The sequence below is a fragment of the Nomascus leucogenys genome, chromosome 17 (genome assembly GCF_006542625.1).
Source record: "Nomascus leucogenys isolate Asia chromosome 17, Asia_NLE_v1, whole genome shotgun sequence".
Lineage (NCBI taxonomy): Eukaryota > Metazoa > Chordata > Mammalia > Primates > Hylobatidae > Nomascus > Nomascus leucogenys.
The window spans coordinates 6,029,549-6,053,814 of NC_044397.1; the positions used below are offsets into that span (position 1 = coordinate 6,029,549).

The 24,266-nt window shown below is 37.8% G+C and overlaps 1 protein-coding gene across 5 annotated transcripts in view; it reads left to right on the forward strand.

Moving 5' to 3' along the window:
* Nucleotides 1-24,266, forward strand: part of UBR2 (ubiquitin protein ligase E3 component n-recognin 2) — a 129,287-nt gene that overhangs the window by 18,210 nt on the left and 86,811 nt on the right. For all 5 annotated transcript variants that reach the window (XM_030797587.1, XM_030797589.1, XM_030797590.1 and 2 more), the window contains exons 3-5: nucleotides 10,860-10,938; nucleotides 12,928-13,041; nucleotides 22,362-22,492. In XM_030797587.1, coding sequence (XP_030653447.1) covers nucleotides 10,860-10,938; nucleotides 12,928-13,041; nucleotides 22,362-22,492 — 324 coding nt within the window. The remainder of the gene's footprint in view (nucleotides 1-10,859; nucleotides 10,939-12,927; nucleotides 13,042-22,361; nucleotides 22,493-24,266) is intronic.

Below are 24,266 nucleotides of genomic sequence, written 5' to 3' on the forward strand. Positions count from 1 at the left end.
ATGAACATTCGAGTTGTTTCTAAGTTTTGGCTATTATGAATAAAACTTCTATGACCTTCTGTTTTTTTAATATGCAACACATTAAAATATTAGGCATTGTTATTCTGTACTTAACCACATTTTAATGTGTTTTATATACCAAATAACATAAATTTTGCACTGTTAAAAATCAGCAGCTTTTAATGATACATTTTAGGGGCTGGGCGCGGTGGCTTATGCCAGTAATCCCAGCACTTCGGGAAGCCAAGGCGGGTGGATCACGAGGTCCGGAGATCAAGACCATCCTGGCTAACATGGTGAAACCCCGTCTCTACTAAAAATACAAAAAATTAGCCGGGCATGGTGACGGGCGCCTGTAGTCCCAGCTACTCAGGAGGCTGAGGCAGGAGAATGACAAGAACCCAGGAGGCGGAGCTTGCAGTGAGCTGAGATCACACCACTGTACTCCAGCCTGGGCGACAGGGCGAGATGCCGTCTCAAAAAAAAAAAAAAAAAAAATACATTTTAGGAATGTAAGAAAATTATTTATATTAAGACACCATAAGATAGGCCCTCTAGACTGTAATAATACAGTGAATACTCTTACTTGATACGTTGGTTTCAGGATATTTCCATTTTTATTCAAGTGTTTTTGTGGACATATGTTTTCATTTTTCTTGGATAAATTCCTAAGAATGGAATTTCTGGGTAAAAGGGCAGGTATATGTTGAACTTAATAAAAACTGCTAAACCTTTTTTCCAAAAGGATTGCATCTTCTCCTCTAGTAATGTACGAAAGTTCCTGTTGTTTCATATCCTTCCCAATAGGTGATGTTGTCAGACTTTTTTTTTTTTTAACAAAACAGGAAGAATGTGTTTAATACAGTATGAAATATTTCTTAATTGCAATTATTGTATTATTCCTTACAGAAAACACACAAGTCCTTAAAATAATAACCTCATTTAAATTTAAGTTTAATGCATCATACCATTCTAAATATCTGCCAGCATATATTACATAGACTGTTTAATTTGCCATTCTATTTAATGATATCTCATTATAGTTCTTTTTTTCTTTTTAAAATTAAAAAAAAAATTCAGTGCTTTTTGGGTATCATTATAGTTTAAATTTTCCTTAATGACAATTTTCCATGTGCTTATTGCCCATTCATCCAGCTTCTCTTGTGAAGTTATTGTTAAGGTCTTTTGTCCATTTTGGGGTTGTTTATCTTTTCATTATCTTTATTCACTTTTGGAGTTCTTTATTCTGAATACAAGTCCTTCGTCAGACTCATTTTGTGACTATTTTCTCCTAGTCTGTGGCTTGTCTCTATGGTGGCTTTTGATGACAGAAGTTTTTAATTTTGATGTTCAATTTACCAGTTTTTTTCATGATTATTGTTCCTGTGTCCAGTAAATCTCTGCCTTCTCTCAAATGGCAAAATGGTTTCTGTGATTTATTTATTTATTTACTTTTATTATTATTATTATTTTTTGAGACAGTTTTGCTCCTGTTGCCCAGGCTGGAGTGCAATGGTGCAATCTTGGCTCACTGCAACCTCTGCCTCCCGGATTCAAGCGATTCTCCTCCCTCAGCCTCCCAAGTAGCTGGGATTCCAGGCATGCGCCACCATGCCCAATTAATTTTCTATTTTTAGTAGAGGTGGGGGGTTTCCCCATGTTGGTCAGGCTAGTCTCGAACTCCCAACCTCAGGTGATCCACCCGCCTAGGCCTTCCAAAGTGCTGGGATTACAGGGCTTTTTTTTTTTTTTTTTTTTTTTTTATCTGAGATGGAGTCTTGCTCTGTTTCCCAGGCTGGAGTGCAGTGGCACGATCTCGGCTCACTGCAACCTCTGCCTACCAGGTTCAAGCCATTCTCCTGCCTCAGTCTCCTGAGTAGCTAGGACTACAGGCACGCGCCACCAGTCCCAGCTAATTTTTTTGTATTTTTAGTAGAGCCAGGTTTTCACCATGTTGGTCAGGCTGGTCTTGAACTCCTGACCTCAAATGATCTGCCCACCTCCACCTCCCAAAGTGCTGGGATTGCAGGCATGAGCCACCGCGCCCGGCCTCTCTCTCTAATTTTTTCATGTAAACTTTGTGATTTTAGACTTTATTGTCTGGGCCTATGATCTGTCTCAAACTAAATTTTTTATATGGCTTGAGGTAGAGGCTAAGTTTCATTTCTTTACATATGGATATTTAGTTGTTCCAGCATCATTTCTTCCTCTCCCCATTGAATTTTTTTTTCTTTGATACAGAGTTTTGCTCTTGTTGCCCAGGCTGGAGTGTAATGGCGCTATATCAGCTCACTGCAAGATCCGCCTACTGGGTTCAAGCAATTCTTCTGCCTCAGCCTCCCAAGTAGCTGGGTTATGGGCATGCACCACCATGCCTGGCTAATTTTGTATTTTTAGTAAAGACGGGATTTCTCCATGTTGGTCAGGCTGGTCTCAAACTCCTGACCTCAGGTGATCTGCCTACCTCGGCCTCCCAAAGTACTGAGATTACAGGCGTGAGCCACTCGCACCTGGTCGAATTGCTTTGATATTTGATATCTTATAAAAAATCACTTAACTATAAAGTGTGGGTCCATTTCTGAACAGTAATCTAGTTCATTCATTGATATGTCTATTCTTATGTCAAAGATATTACTTTGATTATTGCAGCTTTATAATAAGTCTTGAACTGATTAGTGTAAGTCTCCCATTTTTGTTCCTTTAAAGTTTGTCTATTTCATGTCCTTTGCATTTTATAAATTTTAAAATTAGTTTGTAAATTTCTGTTTTTAAGAAAGACTACCAAGATTAAGACTAGGATTGCATTGAATCTGTAGATTAGTTTGGGGTAAATTGACATTTTAACAATACTGAGTTTCCCAAATCCATAAACATTTTATCTCTCTCCATTTATTAAGGCCTTCTTTAATCCCTTTTAGCAAAGTCTTACAGTTTTTATATAGAAGTTGTACATGCCTTTTGTTATATTTATTCCTAAGTAATTTATGATATTTTTCCTGAATTTTAGTGTCCGTTTATTTTCTGCCATTATAAAGAAATACAACTGGTTTCTGACACTAACTTTTACCCTGTGACCTTGCTAAATTCACTTACTAGTTCTGGTGTTTTTGTTTTTTGTTTCTTAGGATTTTTCTATAATTATGTCTTCTATGAATGGAGACAGTTTTACTTTTTCTTTTCTAATCTTTTTGCCTTTCTTTCTTGTGCTCTATTGCTCTGGTGAAAGTGGACGTTCTTTCCTTGTTCCCAATCTTAGGGAGAAATTCAGTCTTTCACTATTAAGTATGATGTTAAGTATAATTTTCTCATGTAACTTTTATCTCATTGAGGAAGTTCCCTTCTATTCCTAGTTTACTTAGGTTTTAAAAAAAAATCGTAAATGACTATTTCATGTTGTCAGGTACCTTTACTGCATCTATTGAGCTGATCATAGTTTTTCTTTTTTGTTCCATTAGTTTGGTTGATTGCATTGTTTGGTTTTTCACATTTTTTTTATTACTGGATGAATCTGGCTCTATTATCATGAATTATAACTTTTGTATATTGCTGGATTCAACTCATTTATGTTGTGTGAAGGATTTTTGTCTCTGTGTTCCATAGAATATACCAATCTGGCATTCTCTTGTAATGTGTTTGTCCGGTCTTGGTTGTTAGGGTTATACTGGCCTTGTGAAACGAATTGGGATATATTCCTTCTTCCTTATTTCTGGAAGTATTTATGTAAAATTGGTATGACTTTTTCTTAAATGTTTGATAGAATGTGCCAGTAAAATAAGTCATCAAGGCCTAGGGTTTTTTTGCAAGGAAGTATTTGGTAACGATTCAATTTCTTTGATATTTATTAGAGTTTTTTATAATTTTATTTCATCTTTTGTCAATTTTGGTACTGTATATTTTTCAAGGAATATATTTCATCATATAATGTCAGATTGACATAAAATTGTGCATATTTCCTTTTGCTTTTGATGTCTGTGATATCTATAATGATGTCTCTTTCATTCCTGATAATAGTAATTTGTATTTTGTCTTTTAATCAATTTAATTTTTTCAAATAATAAGTTTTTAGCTTTGTTATTTTTGTCTTTTATCTATTTTGTTTTATTGATTTCTACTCTTTTTATTCTTCCTTCTACTTAGTTTGGATTTATGTTCTTATATTTTTTGACCCACGGGTTATTTAGAATCTGTGCATTGCTTAACTTCCATGTATCTGAGGCTTTCTTAGATAACATATTATAGCTCAGTTCTAACAAAATTACACATTCTGTATGGTTTCAGTTTTGAAATTTATTGAAACTTGTTTTATGGACCCAGCAAAGTGGCTCACGCTTCTAATCCTGGCCCTTTGGAGGGCTAAACCAGGTGGATAGCTTGAGCCCAGGAGTTCGAGACCAGCCTGGGCAACATGTCGAAACCCCATCTCTACCAAAAAAAATACAAAAATTAGCTGGACATGGTGGAGCACACCGGTAGTCCCAGCTGTGTGGGAGGTTGAGTTGAGCCCAGGAGTGGGAGGTTGCAGCGAGCTGAGATTGTACCATGGTGCTCTAGCCTGGGCAACACAGCCAGACCTTGTCTCAACAAACAAAACTTGAAACTTGTTTTATGGTTCGGCAACATGGTCAGTCTTATTCCATGTGCGTTTGAAAAGAAGGTATATTTTGCAGTTGTTGAATGTAATTATTGATACGCTTATAATTATTAATGTATTTGTTGATTTAGGTCTACCATTTGCTATTTGTTTTCAGTTTGTCTCTTTTTTTTTTTTTTTTTTTTTTTTTTGTTCCTCTGTTCCTGATTTTCCTAATTGTATGCTGCCTTTCGGGTTAAATAAAATTGTAGCATTTCGTTTTGATTTTTTTTTTGGCTTTTTAGCTGTTCTCTCACATTTTTTAAAACGGTAACTCTAGGGATTATAATAATGCATCTTTTAACTTATCAAAGTCTGTTTTTACTACTTTGTGTAAAATAAACCTTGCATTTATAGTTACATTTATTCCTCTCATCTTTTCTGCTTCTTGTCATATATATTGCACCTATAAACTTTTTTTTTTTTTTTTTTGAGACAGAGTCTCACTCTGTCGCTGAGGCTGGAGTGCAGTGGCGCAATCTCAGCTCACTGCAACCTTGCCTCCCAGACTCAAGCGATTCTCCTGCCTCAGCCTCCCGAGTAGCTGGGATTACAGGCACCGCCACCACGCCTGGCTTATTTTTGTATTTTTGGTAGAGACGGGGTTTCACCATGTTGGCCAGGCTGGTCTTGAACTCCTGACCTCAGGTAATCCACCTGCCTCAGCCTCCCAAAGTGCTGGAATTACAGGCATGACCCACCATGCCTGGCCCAAATGTTATAAACCTTACAATGCAATGTTACAATTTTTGCTTTAACACATTAGTCTTTTAAAGACATTAAGAAAAGACAAGAAAAAATATGTATAACTATTAATATTAACCCACATATATCTTGCTGCCAGGGATCTTCATTCTTTCCTGGACTAGAGGTTGGGAAGCTTTTTCTGTAAAGATCCAAGTAGAAAATATATTTGCAGTCTTTGTTGCATATTCTTCTTTTAATTTTTTTTTCTTTTTTTGAGATGGGGTCTTGCTCTGTCCATTTCCCAGGCTGGAATACAGTGGCATAACCACAGCTTACTGCAGCCTTGACCTCCCAGGTTCAAGCAATCCTCTCACCTCAGCCTCCCAAGTAGCTGAGACTACAGGTGCATACCGCCATGCCTGGCTAATTTTTAAATTTTTTGTAGAGATGAGGTCTCACCGTGTTTCCGGGGCTGGTCTCAAACTCCTGGGCTCAAGCGATCCTCCCACCTCAGCCTCCCAAAGTTCTGAGATTACAGGCATGAGCCACCAAGCCCGGACTTCTTCTTTTTTTAAATAGCTGTTTAAACATGTAAAAATCGTTCTTACGTTGCAGGTTGAACCAGAGGCTGTGGACCATTGTTGTTGACTTTTACTGTGGATTCTAATTATTAGTTATCTCAGTTTATATTTATCTGAAAATGTTTTTATTTTCTATGGCCATTCCACCCTGAATGTGTCTGATCTCATCTGAAAATGTTTGTATTTTGCACTTATTTTTTCTCCCTTTTTTTATTCTGGGAAAAACACGCTCTTTCTCTACATTCTCATGCAACACTTCTGACACCAGGTATGTGGGGTTTTTTACCCTAAGGATTTCTCCAACTCTGAATACTGGCTGGGTATCTTACAATTTAATTCAATTCAACTCTGACCCTGTCTACCAGGTGTTATTGTCAGAATCCAAAGGCTAAGAGCTCAGTTTCACAAGTCTGCCCCCTACTTTAGACACCAGTTGCAATTAATGCTCATCTATACTTCTGATTGACTGGCTGTATATTGGGGTCTCCATTAGCTCCTCTTTGGGTTGGATTAAGTTGCTAGGACAGCTTACGGATATTATAAAGGATACAGAAGAACAGCCAGATAGAAGAGACTTAATAGGGCAAGGTGTGGGAGAAAGGGTGAAGAGCTTCCATGCCCTCTGTGGGCATGCCACCCTCCTAACACCTCAGTCCCAGGGTGAAGTTCCAGCAACTTGGAAGTTCATTAAACCTTGTCAAATTTTTATAGGGGCCAGGCATGGTGGCTAATGCCTGTAATCCCAGCACTTTGGAAGACCGAGGTAGGAGAATCACTTGAAGCTAGAAGTTTAAGACTAGCCTGGACAACATACCAAGATGCTGTCTCTACAAAGGAAAAATAGCCAGGTATAGTGGCTTGAGCCTGTAGTTCCATCTATTCGGGAGGCTGAAGTGGGAGAATTGCTCAAACCCAGGAGTTTAAGGTTGCAGTGAGCTGTGATCAGGCCACACTGCACTCCAGCCTGGGTAACAGAGCTAGACCCTATCCCAGGAAACAACAACAACAACAAAAAGTTTTTATAATAAAGAGCTTAATCTCCAACCCCACCCCTCCCCTCTTCCCAGATTTTGGTGGGTGAGTCTGAAAGCTCCAGCCCTCTTGGTCGTGGTCTTTCTGGTAACTGGCCCTGTACTGAAGGGCTGTCAAGGGGCTCTACACTAAGTCACCTCACAAGCATAAACTCAGATTTCTCGCCATTAAGTGATGTTAGCTGTAGGTTTTTGGTAGATATTCCTTATCAAGTTAAGAAATATTCCTCAATATTCCTCTTCTGCCGAGAGTTTTTATTATGAATGGGCATTGCATTTTGTCAAATCCTTTTTTTTCTTCTAAAGATAGAATTGTCCAGGCTGGAGTGCAGTAGCGAGATCATAGCTCACAGCAGTCTTAAACGCCTGGACTTGGGATCCTCCAGCCTCGTAGCTGGTACTAGAGGCACACCACTGTGTCTAACTAATTTTTATAAAAAATTTTTGCGGAGATGGAGTCTTACTTTGTTGCCCCAACTGGTCTAACTCCTGGCTTCAAGTGATCCTCTCACCTCAGCCTCCCAAAGTGCTGGGATTACAGGTGTGAGCCACTGCACCAACTATCAAATGCTTTTCTGTGTGTAATTTTTCTTCTTTAGCCTGTTAATGTGATAGATTTACATGATTTTCAGATGTTGAGCCAGCCTGGCATACATGGGATAAATTCTACTTGGTCATAGTGTAGAATTCTTTTTATACTTTGTTGGATTCAATTTGCTAATACTTTGTTATTTTCATGAAAGAGATTGATCTGTATTTTTCTTGAATTGTCTATGTCTGATTTTGACATTAGAGCGATGTTGGCCTAATGGAATGAGTTAGGAAGTATTCCCTCTGCCTCTGTCTTCTAGAAGAGATTGTGTAGAATTAGTATAATTTCTTCCTTAAACATTTGATAAAATTCACCAGTGAACCCATGTGAGCCCAGGGCTTTTGGTTTTGAAGGTTATTAGTTCTTGATTCAATTTCTTTAATAGATGTAGGCCTGTTCAGATTGTTTGTACTCATTTTTGAAGGATATTTTTCCTGAATATTGAAGTCTGGATAGACTGTTTCTGGTTTTCTTCCTTTTCAACATTTTAAAGATCGTGATCCAATGTGTTCTGAACTCTGTTGTTTCGTTGATGTTAGCTGTTACTGGCATATCTGTGTTACCTTGTGTGAAATGTGTTGGATTTTTCTAGCGGCCTTGAAGATTTTCTTGTTATTTTTGAATATTAGCAGTTTGACTATGATAGACCTAAATATCTTTTTTGTATTTATTCTCTTGAGGTTTGTTTTTAGCCGATGTCTTCCACCAAATTGGTAAGTTTAGGTTATTATTTCTTCAAATATTTTTTCTGCCTTTGTTCCATTCCTAAGACTCCAGTTACACAGTAGTATAATTGAGTAATAACTAGTACATGTATTAATATTGTATAAAAATAATATATGTGTAATATGAATATATTTACATAGAGATAGATACTGCATACTCAAAACATTTTAATACAAGGGTATATGATTGTAAAAGCTTGGAGATGATGGCTTTAGACAAATCACTAAGATCTCAGGGATCCTTGAGTGCTCTAGATGCACTGGCTTTGGCCCTACATACTTTTAATACGGTAGTCAACAATCAATACTATAACTGTACACATTTGTCCTTTCTGTTAAATGATAGCTAAATGAGGACGAGGCTCTAGCTTTACTTTTCTTTATATGAAAGCAAAAAGACTGGCTCTCAGATTGATATTTAAACATCCACAAGTATTGTCTATAAGAGGCAAACTAAAATAGAAAGTCACTGAAAGTAGGAAGGGAAACAGTTAAGAAAAAAATACCAGGCAAATAATATGATACAAAAGAAAAAGTAGCAGTTTTCATATAAAAGACGCAAATAGACATTGTATGCTGGTAAAGAGAGCAGTAGGTAAAGAAAAAATATCCATAATGAACATTTATGCACCTAACTGTAGACTGTTCACAGCCTTGGCATATATCAAGTGATAACTAGTAGGACTGCAGGGAGAAATGGAAAAATCAACAATCCTAGTTAAAGACTTTTAACACCTTCCTCACAGGAAGTGATAAAGAAGATAAAAAGCAGAGTGATCTAAGATTTGAACAATAAAATTAATAAACTTGCTATCAAATATCTAGAGAACTCTGTCCCAACAGAATATATATTCTTTCAAGTACACACAGAACAATTACAAATTCATCTGTATAGTACTGGCATAAGTATAGACATAGATGAGTGGAATAGAAAAGAGAATTAGGCCAGGTGTGGTGGCCCATGCCTGTAATCCCAGCACTTTGGGAGGCCAAGGCAGGCAGATCACTTGAGGCCAGGAGTTCAAGACCAGCCTGGCCAACATGGCAAAACCTCGTCTCTACTAAAAATACAAAAATTAGCTGGGCATGGTGGCACACACTTGTAGTCCCAGCTACTTGGGAGACTGAGGCAGGAGAATTACTTGAACAGGGGAGGCGGAGGCTGCGGTGAGCTGAGATCACGCCATGCATTCCAACCTGGGCGACAGAGCCAGACTCCACTCAAAAAAGAAATTTGGAAGCTCTTCCAACCCAGTCCTTTTGGATTTTTGTGGAGACTTCATTACATAACCATGATTGATTACATCATTGGCCACTGCTGATCAGTTCACCAGCCCCCAGAGGTGGGGGTGGGACTGAAAGTTTCAACCCTTTAATCACATGCTTGGTTCCTTTGGCAACCAGCTTCCATCCTAAAGTTCCCAGCCTTTGAGAACAAAAGACTTGGCCGGGCACAGTGGCTCCTACCTGTAATCTCAGCACTTTGGGAGGCTGAGGCAGGGGATTGCTTGAGCCCAGGAGTTGGAGACCAATCTGGGCAACATGATAAAACCCCATCTCTACAAAAGATACAGAAATGAGCCCAGCATAGTGGCATATACCTGTACTCCCAGCTACCAGGGAGGCTGAGGTGGGAGGATTGCTTGAGCCCAAGAGGTTGAGGCTGCAGTGAGCCGTGAGCATGCCACTGTACTCCAGCCTGGCTCAATAAAAGACTCTTCTGTCACCCAGGGGATTTCTGTGTCTGTAACTAGGGTTAAAGACTAAATTTTAGCACATCTACCAGCACACTTATCTACAAGAGTTTTAGGAGCCTGGTGTCAGGAACCAGGGACAGGAACCAATATAGATTTCTTATTTTACACTCCCCATTTCATTTCATGGAATTGTCTAGATTCTCTTAAGATATGATCTATAAATGTATCTAACTGGCAGTATGAAGAAAGCAAATGAAACAACTCAGGGCACCCCAACCAACCCTTTGAAACTCTTCAGTCAGGATATCTTATGGGCCATATGTGTTGTGTGAATACCAGAAATAGGGGCCATGTGAGGAGACCTGTATCATTCTGTGCAGTGAACCTATAGAATGTTTAATTTCCCTTTTTAGTTAAAATTTAAGTAGAAATGTAAGTTCAAATATTGTCTTCTTGCATTTCAGTTGATATTTTTGCCTTTCTAGGGATGCATACATATCACTTTGAAGACCCTTGGTCTCAAATACCCGTTTGGAAGAAGTTACTTGAAATTCCAATATATGAATCTTAAGAATTCATAAATATTTTGAATATATTTCATATACATCTATGTGTTTTAATGTGTAATGTGATTTCCGCAAATCTATGGGAAAACACACCATTACATTAAAATTTACTGTTCTAATAATATGTGCCTTGAAAGACTCCCTAGTACACATCCATTATGGAGACACAGGTCCTTAAACTGCTTTCATTGATCAAAGATCTGACAGATCTTTGGGAATGATACTTCCTTTTTTAAAACACCAAAAAACTTCACATTTTCATTCTTTTAGGATGGATTCCAATTTGAAATAATTCTGTTGTGAAATATATAGTTATTTTCTGACACTGATTTTTTTTTTTAACTTTACAGAGACTGTGCAGTTGATCCAACTTGTGTTTTGTGCATGGAGTGCTTTTTGGGAAGTATTCACAGAGATCATCGATATAGGGTTAGTAATGTCCAAATAATAACCATGCCCAGTATTACATTTTATAATAAATATCTTTTCTTTCTTTTCAAAATGCAACGATTTAACACTAAAATGGGGGGGAGGGTGGTTTAAACAGTGCTGTTTATTTAAATACCATTGGATATAGGATGCCAGTGTAGAAACAAATTATGAATCCACACTTCTTGGAGCATATGATTTAAAAAAGATAATAGAGATATCAGCTCTTCTGTATTGTTTCAACTAGTTTGTTTTTGCTATTTTTTAATGTTTATTAAAGAGACATCTACTACAATGTAGGAGAGGACCCAACTCCGGCACCTACAACCCACCAGTTTAGTATTTTTTCACTGCTGTAATGCTGTCAGTACTTTTCAAAATTCAGGTATGTTTGTTTGCTTTTAAGTCAGGGACACAGATAAATACAGATTATTCCAAATCCTGTCCTGGCTCCTCTATTGGAAATTGAAGACAGACCATGGAGATTCAAAGGGTAGGGTTGTTAGATGGAACTTTTTCACCCTTATTATAAAACAGAATGGTATAGAGGAATATTTTAATATTATTCTTAATTTAGGAGCCCAGCTGGGTCAGAACTTTTCCTCCTGTTTGTTTTTATTTACTCTACCCAAGAATTCATAATAATGAACTAAAACAGCTACAGGGCCGGGCGCAGTGGCTAATGCCTGTAATTCCAGCACTTTGGGAGGCCAAGGCAGGCGGATCACGAGGTCAGGAGATCAACACCATCCTGGCCAACAATGGTGAAACCCCATCTCTACTAAAAATACAAAAATTAGCCAGGCATGGTGGCGCATGCCTGTAATCCCAGCTGCTCGGGAGGCTGAGGCAAGAGAATCACTTAAACCTGGGAGGCAGAGGTTGCAGTGAGCTGAGATCACACCACTGCACTCCAGCCTGGGCAACAGAGGGAGACTCCATCCCAAAATAAAAAATAAAAATAAATAAAAACCCAGCTACAAAATTGGGCTACTTATATTCTTGTCTGTTCATTAGTCTCATAAATCAGTAAAAGAGTCCCAGTTTCCTTTAAGCTGTTCTGCCTATGTTTGGTAACTGAAACAAGCACGTGTCATTTTCCAAATGACTCCTACCCACATTTCTTGGCATTATCTTTGCATTCCCCGGGAATAGTTGTCATTTATGGGGTTACATTAATTATATTGTGATATATAACACAAATACTTACTTTGGGCAGAATATAACGGCTTATTCTAAAACTTGCTGTATCTAATACCTGTTAGTAAGCTCTTCCTCATACTATTTTAGGAAAAGCAGAATTCCTAGTCTACCAATTATTAATTCTGGTTCTGTGATGCCAGATTTCTCAAATCATTGCCCTGTCTTAAGGGAGTATGAATAATTCCTGAACCTTGCAGGTGGTGAAAAGCTTTTATTATGAGGCAGTCTACTTTTGTATTTCCTGAGCCCCTATTACTTGTCCTTTCAAAGAGTGGCTATTTAAGGTGTATTACAGAAGAAAAATTAACTATTTCTATAGTCTTTGTTCGTTAATTTCTCCAAAGCAAATGCAGCACTCTTAGACTCTAGGAGACAGCAGCCAGAGGAATCTGTGTAACCCCCGAGTCTATTGTGTTTATAGCATCACAACCTGTAGCATAGATAGCATTATACCAATTTAACCAAAACCCAGCAGGAAAACCCTTGTGATTCTCATGATTTTCCTAGTTAAGGAAGTCATGTAGACAAACATACCCTCTTCTAAATATCTGTAGCTAACATTACAAAGTAGCTTATTTTATTTTTAAATCACTTAGATTAGCTTATAGGCTTATTTAAAGTAAACTTTAAAACATTGAGAGGTTTGGCATTTTATCTAATTTTATGCCTCCAAAGAAATTAAACACTTAAGCAATGGTATTTCCTTAGCACTTGATATTCTTATTTATTATTTGATAGCCCACAGTAAATATTTATTGACAAGATACTTTACAATTTTTTTCCAAGATGACAACATCAGGAGGTGGAGGTTTCTGTGACTGTGGTGATACTGAAGCTTGGAAAGAGGGTCCTTACTGTCAAAAACATGAACTTAACACCTCTGAAATTGAGGAAGAAGAGGTAAAAAACATTTTCACAAAGTTGTTTTTAACCCAAGTTTGAAATATTTTTAGAAATAGTCATTAGATGATGTGAGAAATGGATAAGCAAATAGTACTTCCACTATTGACAGTGACTAGTTTACTTTGAAAGTTCTTTGCATTTTGTGGATGCTGTACGGTTGCTAATAGTACACAGTTGAAATTCTGCAAATTTAATTCTGATTTTTTGTTTGGTTGGGGTTTGTTTTAAGCATACTTGAAGTTTATTTGAGTACTAACTTTTGATTGAGAGGATTATTTTTCCCATATGCGTAGACCAGTTAACTAAGTTGAGTTTTGTATATCTTTATTATAACAAAGATTTTTGGGGCCAGATAGCTTTCTTTTCTGTTACCATACATGACAGCCAATCCCATTCATCATCGCCTGGTTTCCATTATCATTGGTTATGTGATGGGACCATGTGTAGTGATGATAGCTCAGTACAAATAATTCCCACTGCTTACTGTGTTTTTCAAATTGTTGATCCTGCATTATTTTTCTTAAATGGATTTGTAATGGAATAGTAGACTCCCACAAAATAAATGCTTAAATCTCTGCTGCTTTTTTTAAAACTTCAAAAACTTTCCATATATTTCTAATAATTCACTTAACTGTAATTATACAATGATAAAATCTTTCAATGGTATGCTACAATAGATTATGTTTTATTATTTTTAATTGACAATAATTGTACATGTTTATGGGTTACAGCATGATATTTATGGGGCATAGTGTGATATTTTGATACATATATACAATGTGTAATGAGCAAATCAGGGTAATTAGCGTATCCATCACCTCAAACATTTAACATTATTTGGTATTGGAAACTTTCACCATCCGCTCTTGTAGCTATTTGAAAATATACAGTAAATTGTTAATTATAGTCATGCTATAGTGCTATAGAACATTAGAACTCATTCTTCCTATCTAGCTTTGTTCTTGTATCCGTTAGCCAACCTGTGGCAGTCCCTCTTCTGCTACATTTTATGACAATTTGTTGTATAGTTCAAGATCCTTCTTTCAGATTTTATTATTTTTAAATGGCAGCGGAATAGGTACACTCAAGTACTTCTACATTGTTAGTAGGCCTGATATAGATTTGGGGCAAGTGGACATCAATAGTCCTTCCTCAGCCAGGCAAGGTGGCTCACACCTATAATCCCAATACTTTGGGAAGCCAAGACAGGTGGATCACTTTAACCCAGGAGTTGAGACGAGCCTGGGCAAATGGCAAAACCCCATCCCTACAAAAAATACAAAAATTAGTTGGGTGTGGTGGCACACGCCTGTGGTTCCAGCCACTTGGGTTGGGGGTGCTGAAGTGGGATCCGCTTGAGCCATAGGAGGCAGAGGTTGCAGTAAGCCAAGATCATGACCCTGTCTTTAAAAAAAAAAAAAAAAAAGTTCTTCCTGGTACCCATACCCTACAGGTCTCAAATATATTTTATCAGAATAACCAAAGCTCTTGATGTGCAAACCAAAATTTATACAAAATGATTCAGTGCTATGGAAAACATGTTTTATTTGTGTTTCATTTGCTTTGTGAAAGTGTTCTGTAATTTGCTACGGTAAGATGCCAAGTGGTCAAGGTTCCAGATTTTTCCACTTCTATTGGAGAAGCTCCATTTTTATGTAGTTGATTGGGGTTCTGTATGTAGAAATACAGGACAAATAAAGATATATTTGAAAAAAAAGAATTATGCTTTAGAAAAAGGTTAAAAACCACTGGTATAAAACTTTAGGACTGTGGGAGAAAGTATATATCTGTATATCCAAGTCATGTATCCAATAAGGATCTAGTATGCAGAGTTTATATCTTACAACTCAACAGTAAAAAGATTACCCAATTTAAAAATGGGCAAAAGACTTGAATAGACATTTTTACAGAGAAGATACATGAATGACCAACAAACACATGAAAAGATGCTGAACATCATTTGTCATTAGGGAAATGCAAAATCAAAACCACAGTGAGATACTGTATAACCCTCAGTAGGATGACTATTAAAAGTAATAACAAGTGTTAACAAGGATATAGAGAAATTAGAACCCTTGTATATTGCTAGTGGAAATAGAAAATGATTCAGTGCTGTGGAAAACAGTTTGGCTGTTCCTCAAAATATTAAACATTACCATATATTTCACACCTAGATATATACCCAAAAGAACTGAAAACCGAAGCTGAGCAAGTACATGCACACACATGTTGTAGCAATGTTGTTCACAATAGTCAAAAGGTAGAAACAGCCCAAATGTCCATCAGTGAATGAATGGATAAACAAATTGTGATAATATACATACAATGGAGTATTTTTTGTCCATAAAAAGGAATGAAGAACTGATACATGCTACAACATGCATGAACCTCTAAAATATAGTAAGTGAAAGACGCTAGACTCAAAAGGTCACATATTGTATGATTCCTTCTATACGAAATATTCAGAATAGATAAATATGTAGAGAGAAAAAACAGATTAGTAGTTGCCAGGGGCTGGGGAAGAGGAAAATGGAGAGAAATGGCTTAGTCGGTAAGGGGTTTTACTTTGGAGTGATGGAAATGTTTTGGAACTAGATTGTAGTAGTTGCACGTTATAATAAATGTACCAGGTACCACTGAGTTGTTCACTTTAAAATGGTTAATTTTATGTTCTGTAAATGTCATGTCATTTATTTGGAAAAGATACTTTAAGACTTCTGTTACCTTTTTTATCCCTGTGTTAGAGTAGACTTAAAATAATTTTCTAAGAAAAAGTTTTGAATCTGCCTACGTTTGCTCTGTTGGCTTTATCCTCATACATTAGTGGAAAGCTATCCAACAGTCCAAGCTCTGCTTAATTTCCTGAATTTTAAGAAGACAACAGCAAGCTCCCCTGCCTAGCCAAAAGTCATGCAATCCTGCCTGGAAAATGTATACTCCTGGAACTAGACAAAGAATAAAGCCTTCTAAACTCTACCATTTAATTTATATTTAAGAGTTTAATTAAGGCCAGGTGCAGTGGCTCATGCTGTAATCCCAGCCCTATGGGAGGCTGAGGTGGGCAGATCACTTGAGCCCAGGAGTTCAAGACCAGCCTGGGCAACATGGCAAATCCCCATCTATACAAAAATTACAAAAATTAGCCAGGTATGGTGGCGTGCGCCTGTAGTGCCAGCTGTTCAGGAGGCTGAGGTAAGGGGATCACCAAAGCCAGGGGAGGTTGAGGATGCAGTGAGCCATGATTGTACCACTGCCCTCCAGCCTTGGGCAACAGAGTGAGACTCTCTCTCTCAAAAAAAAAAAAAAGTTTAAGAGAAATGAAGTCAGCCGTGCGTGGTGGCTCACACCTGTAATCCCAGCACTTTGGGAGGCTGAGGCAGGCGGATCACCTGAGGTCAGGAGTTCGAGACCAGCCTGACCAACATGGAGAAACCCCGTTTCTACTAAAAATACAAAATTAGCCAGGCGTGGTGGCGCATCCCTGTAATCCCAGCTACTCGGGAGGCTGAGGCAAGAGAATCGCTTGAACCCGAGAGGCGGAAGTTGTGATGAGCCAAGATTGCGCCATTGCACTCCAGCCTGGACAAGAACGAAACTCCATCTCAAAAAACAAAAAAAAACAAACAAAAAAAAAAAAGAGAAATGAAGTCTTCAAGGGTAAGACTATAAGATATTAAGACAGCATTGTGTTTAACATACCTGTTCCCAGTAACTGTTGAACATAATTTTTTTGTCATACATTTAGCCTACATCTTCAGAAAAAGCTGGGGGAAACCTGGTGATATACTTATAGAAATGCTATGCAAGAGTTCCACAGGTCTTCTCATCTCTTTGCATTTGGGGGTGAGATATTTCTCCATTGTATAGGACAGAGTTCAGCAAGCTCTGACTCCTACAAGCCAAATCTTGTCCGCACCCTGTTCTTGTGTCTGTTTTTAAATAGTTGAAAAAAATCAACAGAATTGTATTTTGTGACATGAGAAAATTATATGAAATCCAAATTTCAATGTCCATAAATAAAATGTTATTGAAGCACAGTCATGCTTAAATTTTAACGTAGTATTTGTAGCTGTTTTCCCATTACAAACAAAATTGAGTAGTTGCAGCAGAGACCCTATAGCCTGCTAAGACTAAAATACTATCTCCTTTACAGAAAAAGTTTGTTGACCCTAGGTGTAGGCTAATGAAAGCATTGTGTTTCGCCTACTCAGTTCCCACTCCCTAAATGTCACTAGCATCTTCTACTACAGTGACAAAAAAAAATGCCCAGCTAGGTTTGCAAATGGCCCCTTGGGTGTGGGAGTGAGTGGGGAGGGTGGTGAGATGTACCTCTCCCAGTTGAGAACCAACACATAATATGTGGTATCTCCTTTGTTAGTCTTTATAGGAGTCCATAAGGAATTTCTCTTAGGTCTCTGTATTAAGAAATGTTATGTTTCTCCTGGTGTGAATCTCATAACTGATTGTGTTTCCTTTTGTTGAGACTTCTGGAAAAAGTGCCAAATGGTTGGAAACAGCCTGCCTGTAGTAGCTGTGTGAAAATTTATGTGATCTATCTATATATAGACATTACCTTGACTATGGTTTATTTTCCTATCTTTATTTTCATTTACCTGCTTTTTACATATTTTTTTATATACCACTCTATTAGGTGTATTCTTTAAAAAAATTATTTCATTTTATTTTTAGAGACATGGTTTTTATTACTGTGTTGCCCAGGCTGGTCTTCAATTCCTGAACTCAAGCAGTCATCCTGTCTCAGCCTCCCAAGTAGCTGGGATGTAGATGTATTCTTAAGTTGCTGTAAATCCTATTTGGAATTAGATTTAACTAAATAAGAAATATTAACTGAACAACAACCTTAGTGAAGATTTTTGTAATCTGAAATTTCACTCACAAATGCTGCTCCCATCTATTTGAATTCAGATCAGTAATTATTAATAACTAGATGTTAATGGTGACTACTTGGTCTATCTCATTTAATTCCCAAAACAGCCTCATAAGATAGATAATGCTGTTACCAATGTTTTATAAATAATTGAGTTTTAGGCTGAGGTGGAGGATCACTTTGATCCCAGGAGTTTGAGGTTACAGTGAGGTATGAGCCTGGGTGAGACAGACCCTGTCTCTTAAAAAAAAAAAAGAAAGAAAAGAAAAAAGAGAGAAACTTGAGTTTTAGAAAGATAAAAAAAAACTTGCCCAAAGTGTTCCACATAGCAAATTATGGGACTAGGATTTAAACCTATGTAGTATAGACTCCAGTAATGATACTCTTAACACAATACCTTATACTGGTTTTAAAAAGCATTTTTAGCAGAATTATTGCGTGGTTTGGGGTTTTGTTTTTTGTTGTTGTTGTTGTTGTTGTTGTTATGTTTTTGTTTTTGTTTTGTTTTTTTGAGACGAGGTCTTGCTCTGTTTCCCAAGCTGAAGTACAGTGGTGCAGTCATGGCTCACTGCAGCCTTGACCACATGGACTCAAGTGATTTCTCCCACTTCAGCCTCCCCAGTAGCTGCTACCCCAGGCACATACCCATACCCTGCTAGGCTGATCTTGAATTCCTGGGGTCAAGCAATTCTGCCTCTGCCTCTGAAAGTGCTGGGATTACAAGTGTGAGCCACCACACCCAGCTAGAATTGTTTTTTTCAATGAAAATCTAATTTTGAAAAATAATAAAGTACATTAAAGTGGTATTAATAATAGATTTATTTTTTGTAAATTGAAACGTGTGTTATTGTTAGTCAGTTTATGAGATAATTGAGGTTGTTTCGATGACTGCAGCCTCTAGTTTATTTCCATATTTTTAGTTGGGCAGTATGGAGAAAATCCTCATTCATACCTACATTGCATATGATAACAGTTAAAATCTTTGTTGTAATACATGCTTGCATTTTACAAATTCAAATATTACAGGAGTATACTGCATAAAAGATAAAGTTCTTCATAATTCCTACTGCCTTCTAAAATAACCACTAACAACCTTTTTAACAACATGCCTTGCATTCTTCCAGCTTGAAAGAATAGTAAATCAAAGTAGACTCACCAACAGATGAACATTCTGTAGTATAAATATAATCAAAGAGCTAAAATTATTAGTAATAATAGACAATACAATAGGATGTCATTTATTGTTCCAACTGATTTATGCTATGAAAAGGACAATTTGAGCAGGAATGTCTTAGTCTTTCCTGACATTTAATTTACCATCATAACATTAGTAGACTTGTACAGGTGTAGCATCTCTCCAATGCAGAAATAATTCCTTATGATGAGTGACACATTTCTTAGAAGTTAAAATTTTTGTATGGAGACGGCAGAAGAATCTATCTAGTCCTGCCTCAAACTGGGTTAATGTAGCAAAAAAAAAAAATGATCAGTTGGTGTTCCAATATGGAATGTAACACATTTTAAAGCACATTTTTTCTGTTGCCCAGGCTTGGAAAAGTGTAGTGGCAAAATCATGGCTCACTTTAGCCTCTACCTGTCAGGCTCAAGCAGTCCTCCCACCTCAACTTCCCAAGCATGCACCACTACTCTCTGCTAATTTTTAATTTTTTTTTTTTTTGTAGAGATGAGTTCTCACTGTATTGCCCAGGCTGGTCTCAAACTCCTGGGCTCAAGCAGTCCTCCCACCTCGGCCTTGCAAAGTGCTGGGATTACAGGCATGAGCCACCATGTTTGGCCTAGAATATATTTTGGAACTGACGTTTTTATTCAAATAGCACATCTCTACCAGGCCCTGGGATTTTTGTAAAAGAGAGTTTGGAAACTATTGGTTGGGATTCTCAAGAATTGGTGGTTGTCTCTGTCCCAGGACCATTAAAGTTTTATAAACCCTATTTATCAATCTCTTCAATCCTTAAATGTTTCTGTCTTATGGGATATAACTGTAAGAAATGGAATGACTGGTGAGATAATAGTACCAGGAAAGCTGAATTTTGATTCCACTTTCTATTTTGGTGTAGTATGAGGTTCATATTATTATTAATACCTACTCTTGTTTGAATCCCCAGGAGGGACCAGCTCTGATTCTTTCTGTATACAAGTGATTTCACCATGTCAGTGATTTCTAAAGCCTCCATAACAAATAGTAATAAACCTTGCTAGCAGAAAAAATAAATAAAAAACTTCGCTGGGCGTGGCTACTTACACCTGTAATCCCAGCACTTTGGGAGGCCAAGGCAGGTGGATCACATGAAGTCAGGAGTTTGAGACCAGCCTGACCAACATGGAGAAACCCCATCTCTACTAAAAATACAAAGTTAGCCAAGCATGGTGGCACATGCCTGTAATCCCAGCTATTCAGGAGGCTGAGGCAGAAGAATCGCTTGAACCCGGGAGGTGGAGGTTACAGTGAGCTGAGATCGTGCCATTGCACTCCAGCCTGGGCAACAAGAGCGAAACTCTGTCTCAAAAAAAAAAAAAAAAAAAACCTCGATGGGACATATAAAGCAGCCTGTATGAGAAGAGTTATAGGTAAAAGGTGCTATAAAAATTTGAAAAATCTGCTTCTTACTGAGAAAAGGAAATTTACCTTCTTCAAGCTGTAGACCCATCTGTTTTAGGCATCTTTGTCCTTTTTTCTCCATTCTTTTATTATTTTTTTTTTTTTGACGGAGTTTTGCTCTGTTGCCCAGGCTGGAGTACAGTGGCACGATCTTGGCTCACTGCAACCTCTGTCTCCTGGGTTCAAGCGATTCTCCTGCCTCAGCCTCCCAAGTAGCTGCGATTACAGGCACCGCCACCACACTCAACTAACTTTTGTGTTTTTAGTAGAGATGAGGTTTCACCACGTTGGCCAGGCTGGTCTTGAACTCCTGACCTCAGATGATCCACCCACTGCGGCCTCCCAAAGTGCTGGGATTACAGGCATGAGCCACCGTGCCCAGCCAAGCCACCGTGCCTGGCCCATTTTTTTCTTTTCTTTTCTTTTTGAGACAGAGTCTCGCCCTGTCACTCAGGCTGGAGTGCAGTGGCACACAATCTCCACTCACTGCAAGCTCCACCTCCCGGGTTCACGCCATTCTCCTGCCTCAGCCTCCCAAGTAGCAGGGACTACAGGCGCCCTCACTCCTGGCTAATTTTTTGTATTTTTAGTAGAGATGGGGTTTCACTGTGTCAGCCAAGATGGTTTCAATCTTCTGACCTCGTGATCCGCCTGCCTCAGCCTCCCAAAGTGCTGGGATTACAGGCGTGAGCCACTGCGCCTGGCCGCCCATTCTTTTATTCCACCTTCTCCATTTGTTTTATATCAGTTCCATTAGGCTCATCTTTGGTGTGGGTATGCAAAAATGTTCTGTCTCCATATATATGTGTTTGTGTGTTTGTGTGTATGTGTGTGTGTGTGTATACATTCACATTAATATATACAAATATATATTTAATGTATTTATATATTTTATAAAATATGTATTATAGACTTTATAAAATGTAATTATATATTATATGAATATTAAATACATATTTTATATTTTCCACTATGTTTTATTTTTATGCATATTGTGTGTGTGTGTATGTATTTATTTTCAGGGATCTGCTGATTCCCATCCATGATTATACTGCTATTTTAATTTGAGAAATGAAAATAATGCTACTTAGCCATTAAACTAAAGAGTTTAGATTTAAGATAAAGCATTAAGATGAAAGATAGTGCAAAACATTTTGCCAGCCTTGACTGAAAATTACCTTGATTAAACATAGCATATGTTTAAAGTAATACTTTTTTACATTACCCTAGAAATTCAGTGACCCTTTCACTGTTAAGTCTAATGTATGAAGTTCCCTGTTAACATGCGTGCATGTCTCACCCTGCTGAGAGAAAGTAGACAAGCGAGTGCTTCTTACAGCATCAACAGGCAGTTTTCTGAAAGTCATGAGTTCTCACCTTTAAACCTGTCACAATCAAGCTCTCTTTTATACCTATAAAACTCAATATTGCTTGCCCTTCCTAGGTAATAGTCCTTTGTGTATTCTAGAAATTGGGGGTTAGTAAGATATGAAACTATAAAATTGGTTTGATGTTAGGTTTTTGAGATCGTGGAATACCATTCTAAAATGTTTTGATTTGTTCATTAGGCATTTGAGTGCCATTGAATATTTTGATTGAATTGATTCAATAACTGGGATTATTCTGAACTAAAAATTTTACGAAGCTTTATTTGGTAGGGTGGTAATGTATAAGATCAAATTCATTAAAGAGAAGCTGAAGCTGGAAGACCAGTCAACTTTTTACTATACTATTTTGAGGGATGGAAGCGGAATGAAAATTAATGTACACGGTTGCCCTTTTTTTTTTTTTTCCTGTTGTTTCTTTCAGGATCCTCTTGTTCATTTATCAGAAGATGTGATAGCAAGAACTTATAACATTTTTGCTATTATGTTTCGGTATGCAGTAGAAATATTAACCTGGGAAAAAGAAAGTGAATTGCCAGCAGATTTAGAGATGGTGTAAGTATAACCTGTTTATTCTTCGTGTATGAAGAACTGCTAAATTTTAACTTTAACACAGCTAGTATAGGGCATAATCATTTTTTAATAATGAGTTTTTAGCAGAACAATAACCTCGATTTTATAGTTTTAAAACGTGTGATCCATTTAATTGGTGGAGATTTCTTCCTGTTTGGTTGGCTGGTTGGTTGATTAGTTTGTAGCCATATTTAAACTTTGTCATAGCTCTAGGACTGTTTCAGGCATAACCAGTTTTCTCTTCTTTGATTGTATGATAAAATGATAGATGAACTTTACAACTTTACTTTTTGTTTTGTTTATTATATGTTAATATTATAGGGAATGAACTCTTTGCTATAAATGAGGTTTCTGGTTTGAATACATGCTCAAATTCAATTTTAATCATTTTGATTCAAACTTTTAATAAAATGTATTCCACACTGTGCTTTTTCAGTGTACATCTACCATTTTTACTTAAATTATTAAGGTTACAAACTTGTGGCCAGAGAGCTGGATTCTGCCACAGATATATTAAGATGAGGGCTTTATTTTCCTTGTTAGTGTGCTTGTCTCAAACAACCTTCTTTCTCACTTAGAAGTAAGACCAAGCTTGTTGGAATTAGTCATAGTTTAGAATAAATACAAGCTGGAATGACGATCTGAGGGACATTGGTGCTATTTCTTTTTTTTTTTTTTTTTTTTGAGTCCGAGTCTTGCTCTGTCCCCCAGGCTGGAGTGCAGTGGCGCAATCTCGGCTCACTGCAAGCTCCGCCTCCCGGGTTCACGCCATTCTCCTGCCTCAGCCTCCCGAGTAGCTGGGACTACAGGCGCCCGCCAACACGCCCAGCTAATTTTTTGTATTTTTTTTTTTTTTAGTAGAGACGGGGTTTCACCGTGTTAGCCAGGATGGTCTCGATCTCCTAACCTCGTGATCCACCCGCCTCGGCCTCCCAAAGTGCTGGGATTACAGGCTTGAGCCACCGCGCCCGGCCGGTGCTATTTCTTTTTTGCTTTCTCAATTGTGTTTCAGATAAAGTTGTAGGTTGTTTTCTGATAAAATGAAGTGACTATACCTTTTTGGAAATGATGAAAATGACTTAGTACCTCACGATTTTTACTATAGTATTGTTGTCGTATAGTATAGTATACTGTAGTATCCTAGTCCAAATTAATTTCATTTGGGGACAGCATGGCCCCCTAACTGGACTGCCATGTACACTCTTGCCCCTTACAATTCATTTTCTACACTGCATCAAAGTGAACTTTAAGGCAATTCTAATTATATCTCCTATCTCAAATTTCTGGTTGTCCTTAGGATGGCAAAAATCAAAATATATTATAAGCTGGCTTGGCACAATGGCTCATGCCTGTGATCCTAGCACTTTGGGAGGCCAAGGCAGGTAGATCACTTGAGCCCAGGAGTTGGAGACCAGCCTGGGCAACATAGTAAGACCCCGCCTCTACAAAAAATTAAAAAATTAGCTGGGCAGGGTAGTGCATGCCTGTAGTCCTAGCTATTCATGAGGCTGAGGCAGGAGGGTCAATTGAACCTGGGTGGTTGAGGCTGCAGTGAGCCATGATTGTGCCACTGCACTCCAGCCTAGGCGACAGAGTGAGACCTTATCTCAAAAAGAAAACAAAAAACAAAAAAACATTATAAACTGTTCAAGATTTCTGTCTCTCTCCAGACCAGACTAGTGTCATACTAATCTCCCCCTTCTTCCTTGTGCTCCATCTCCCAGTATTTACCTTTGCCACCTTAGCACCTTTGCTT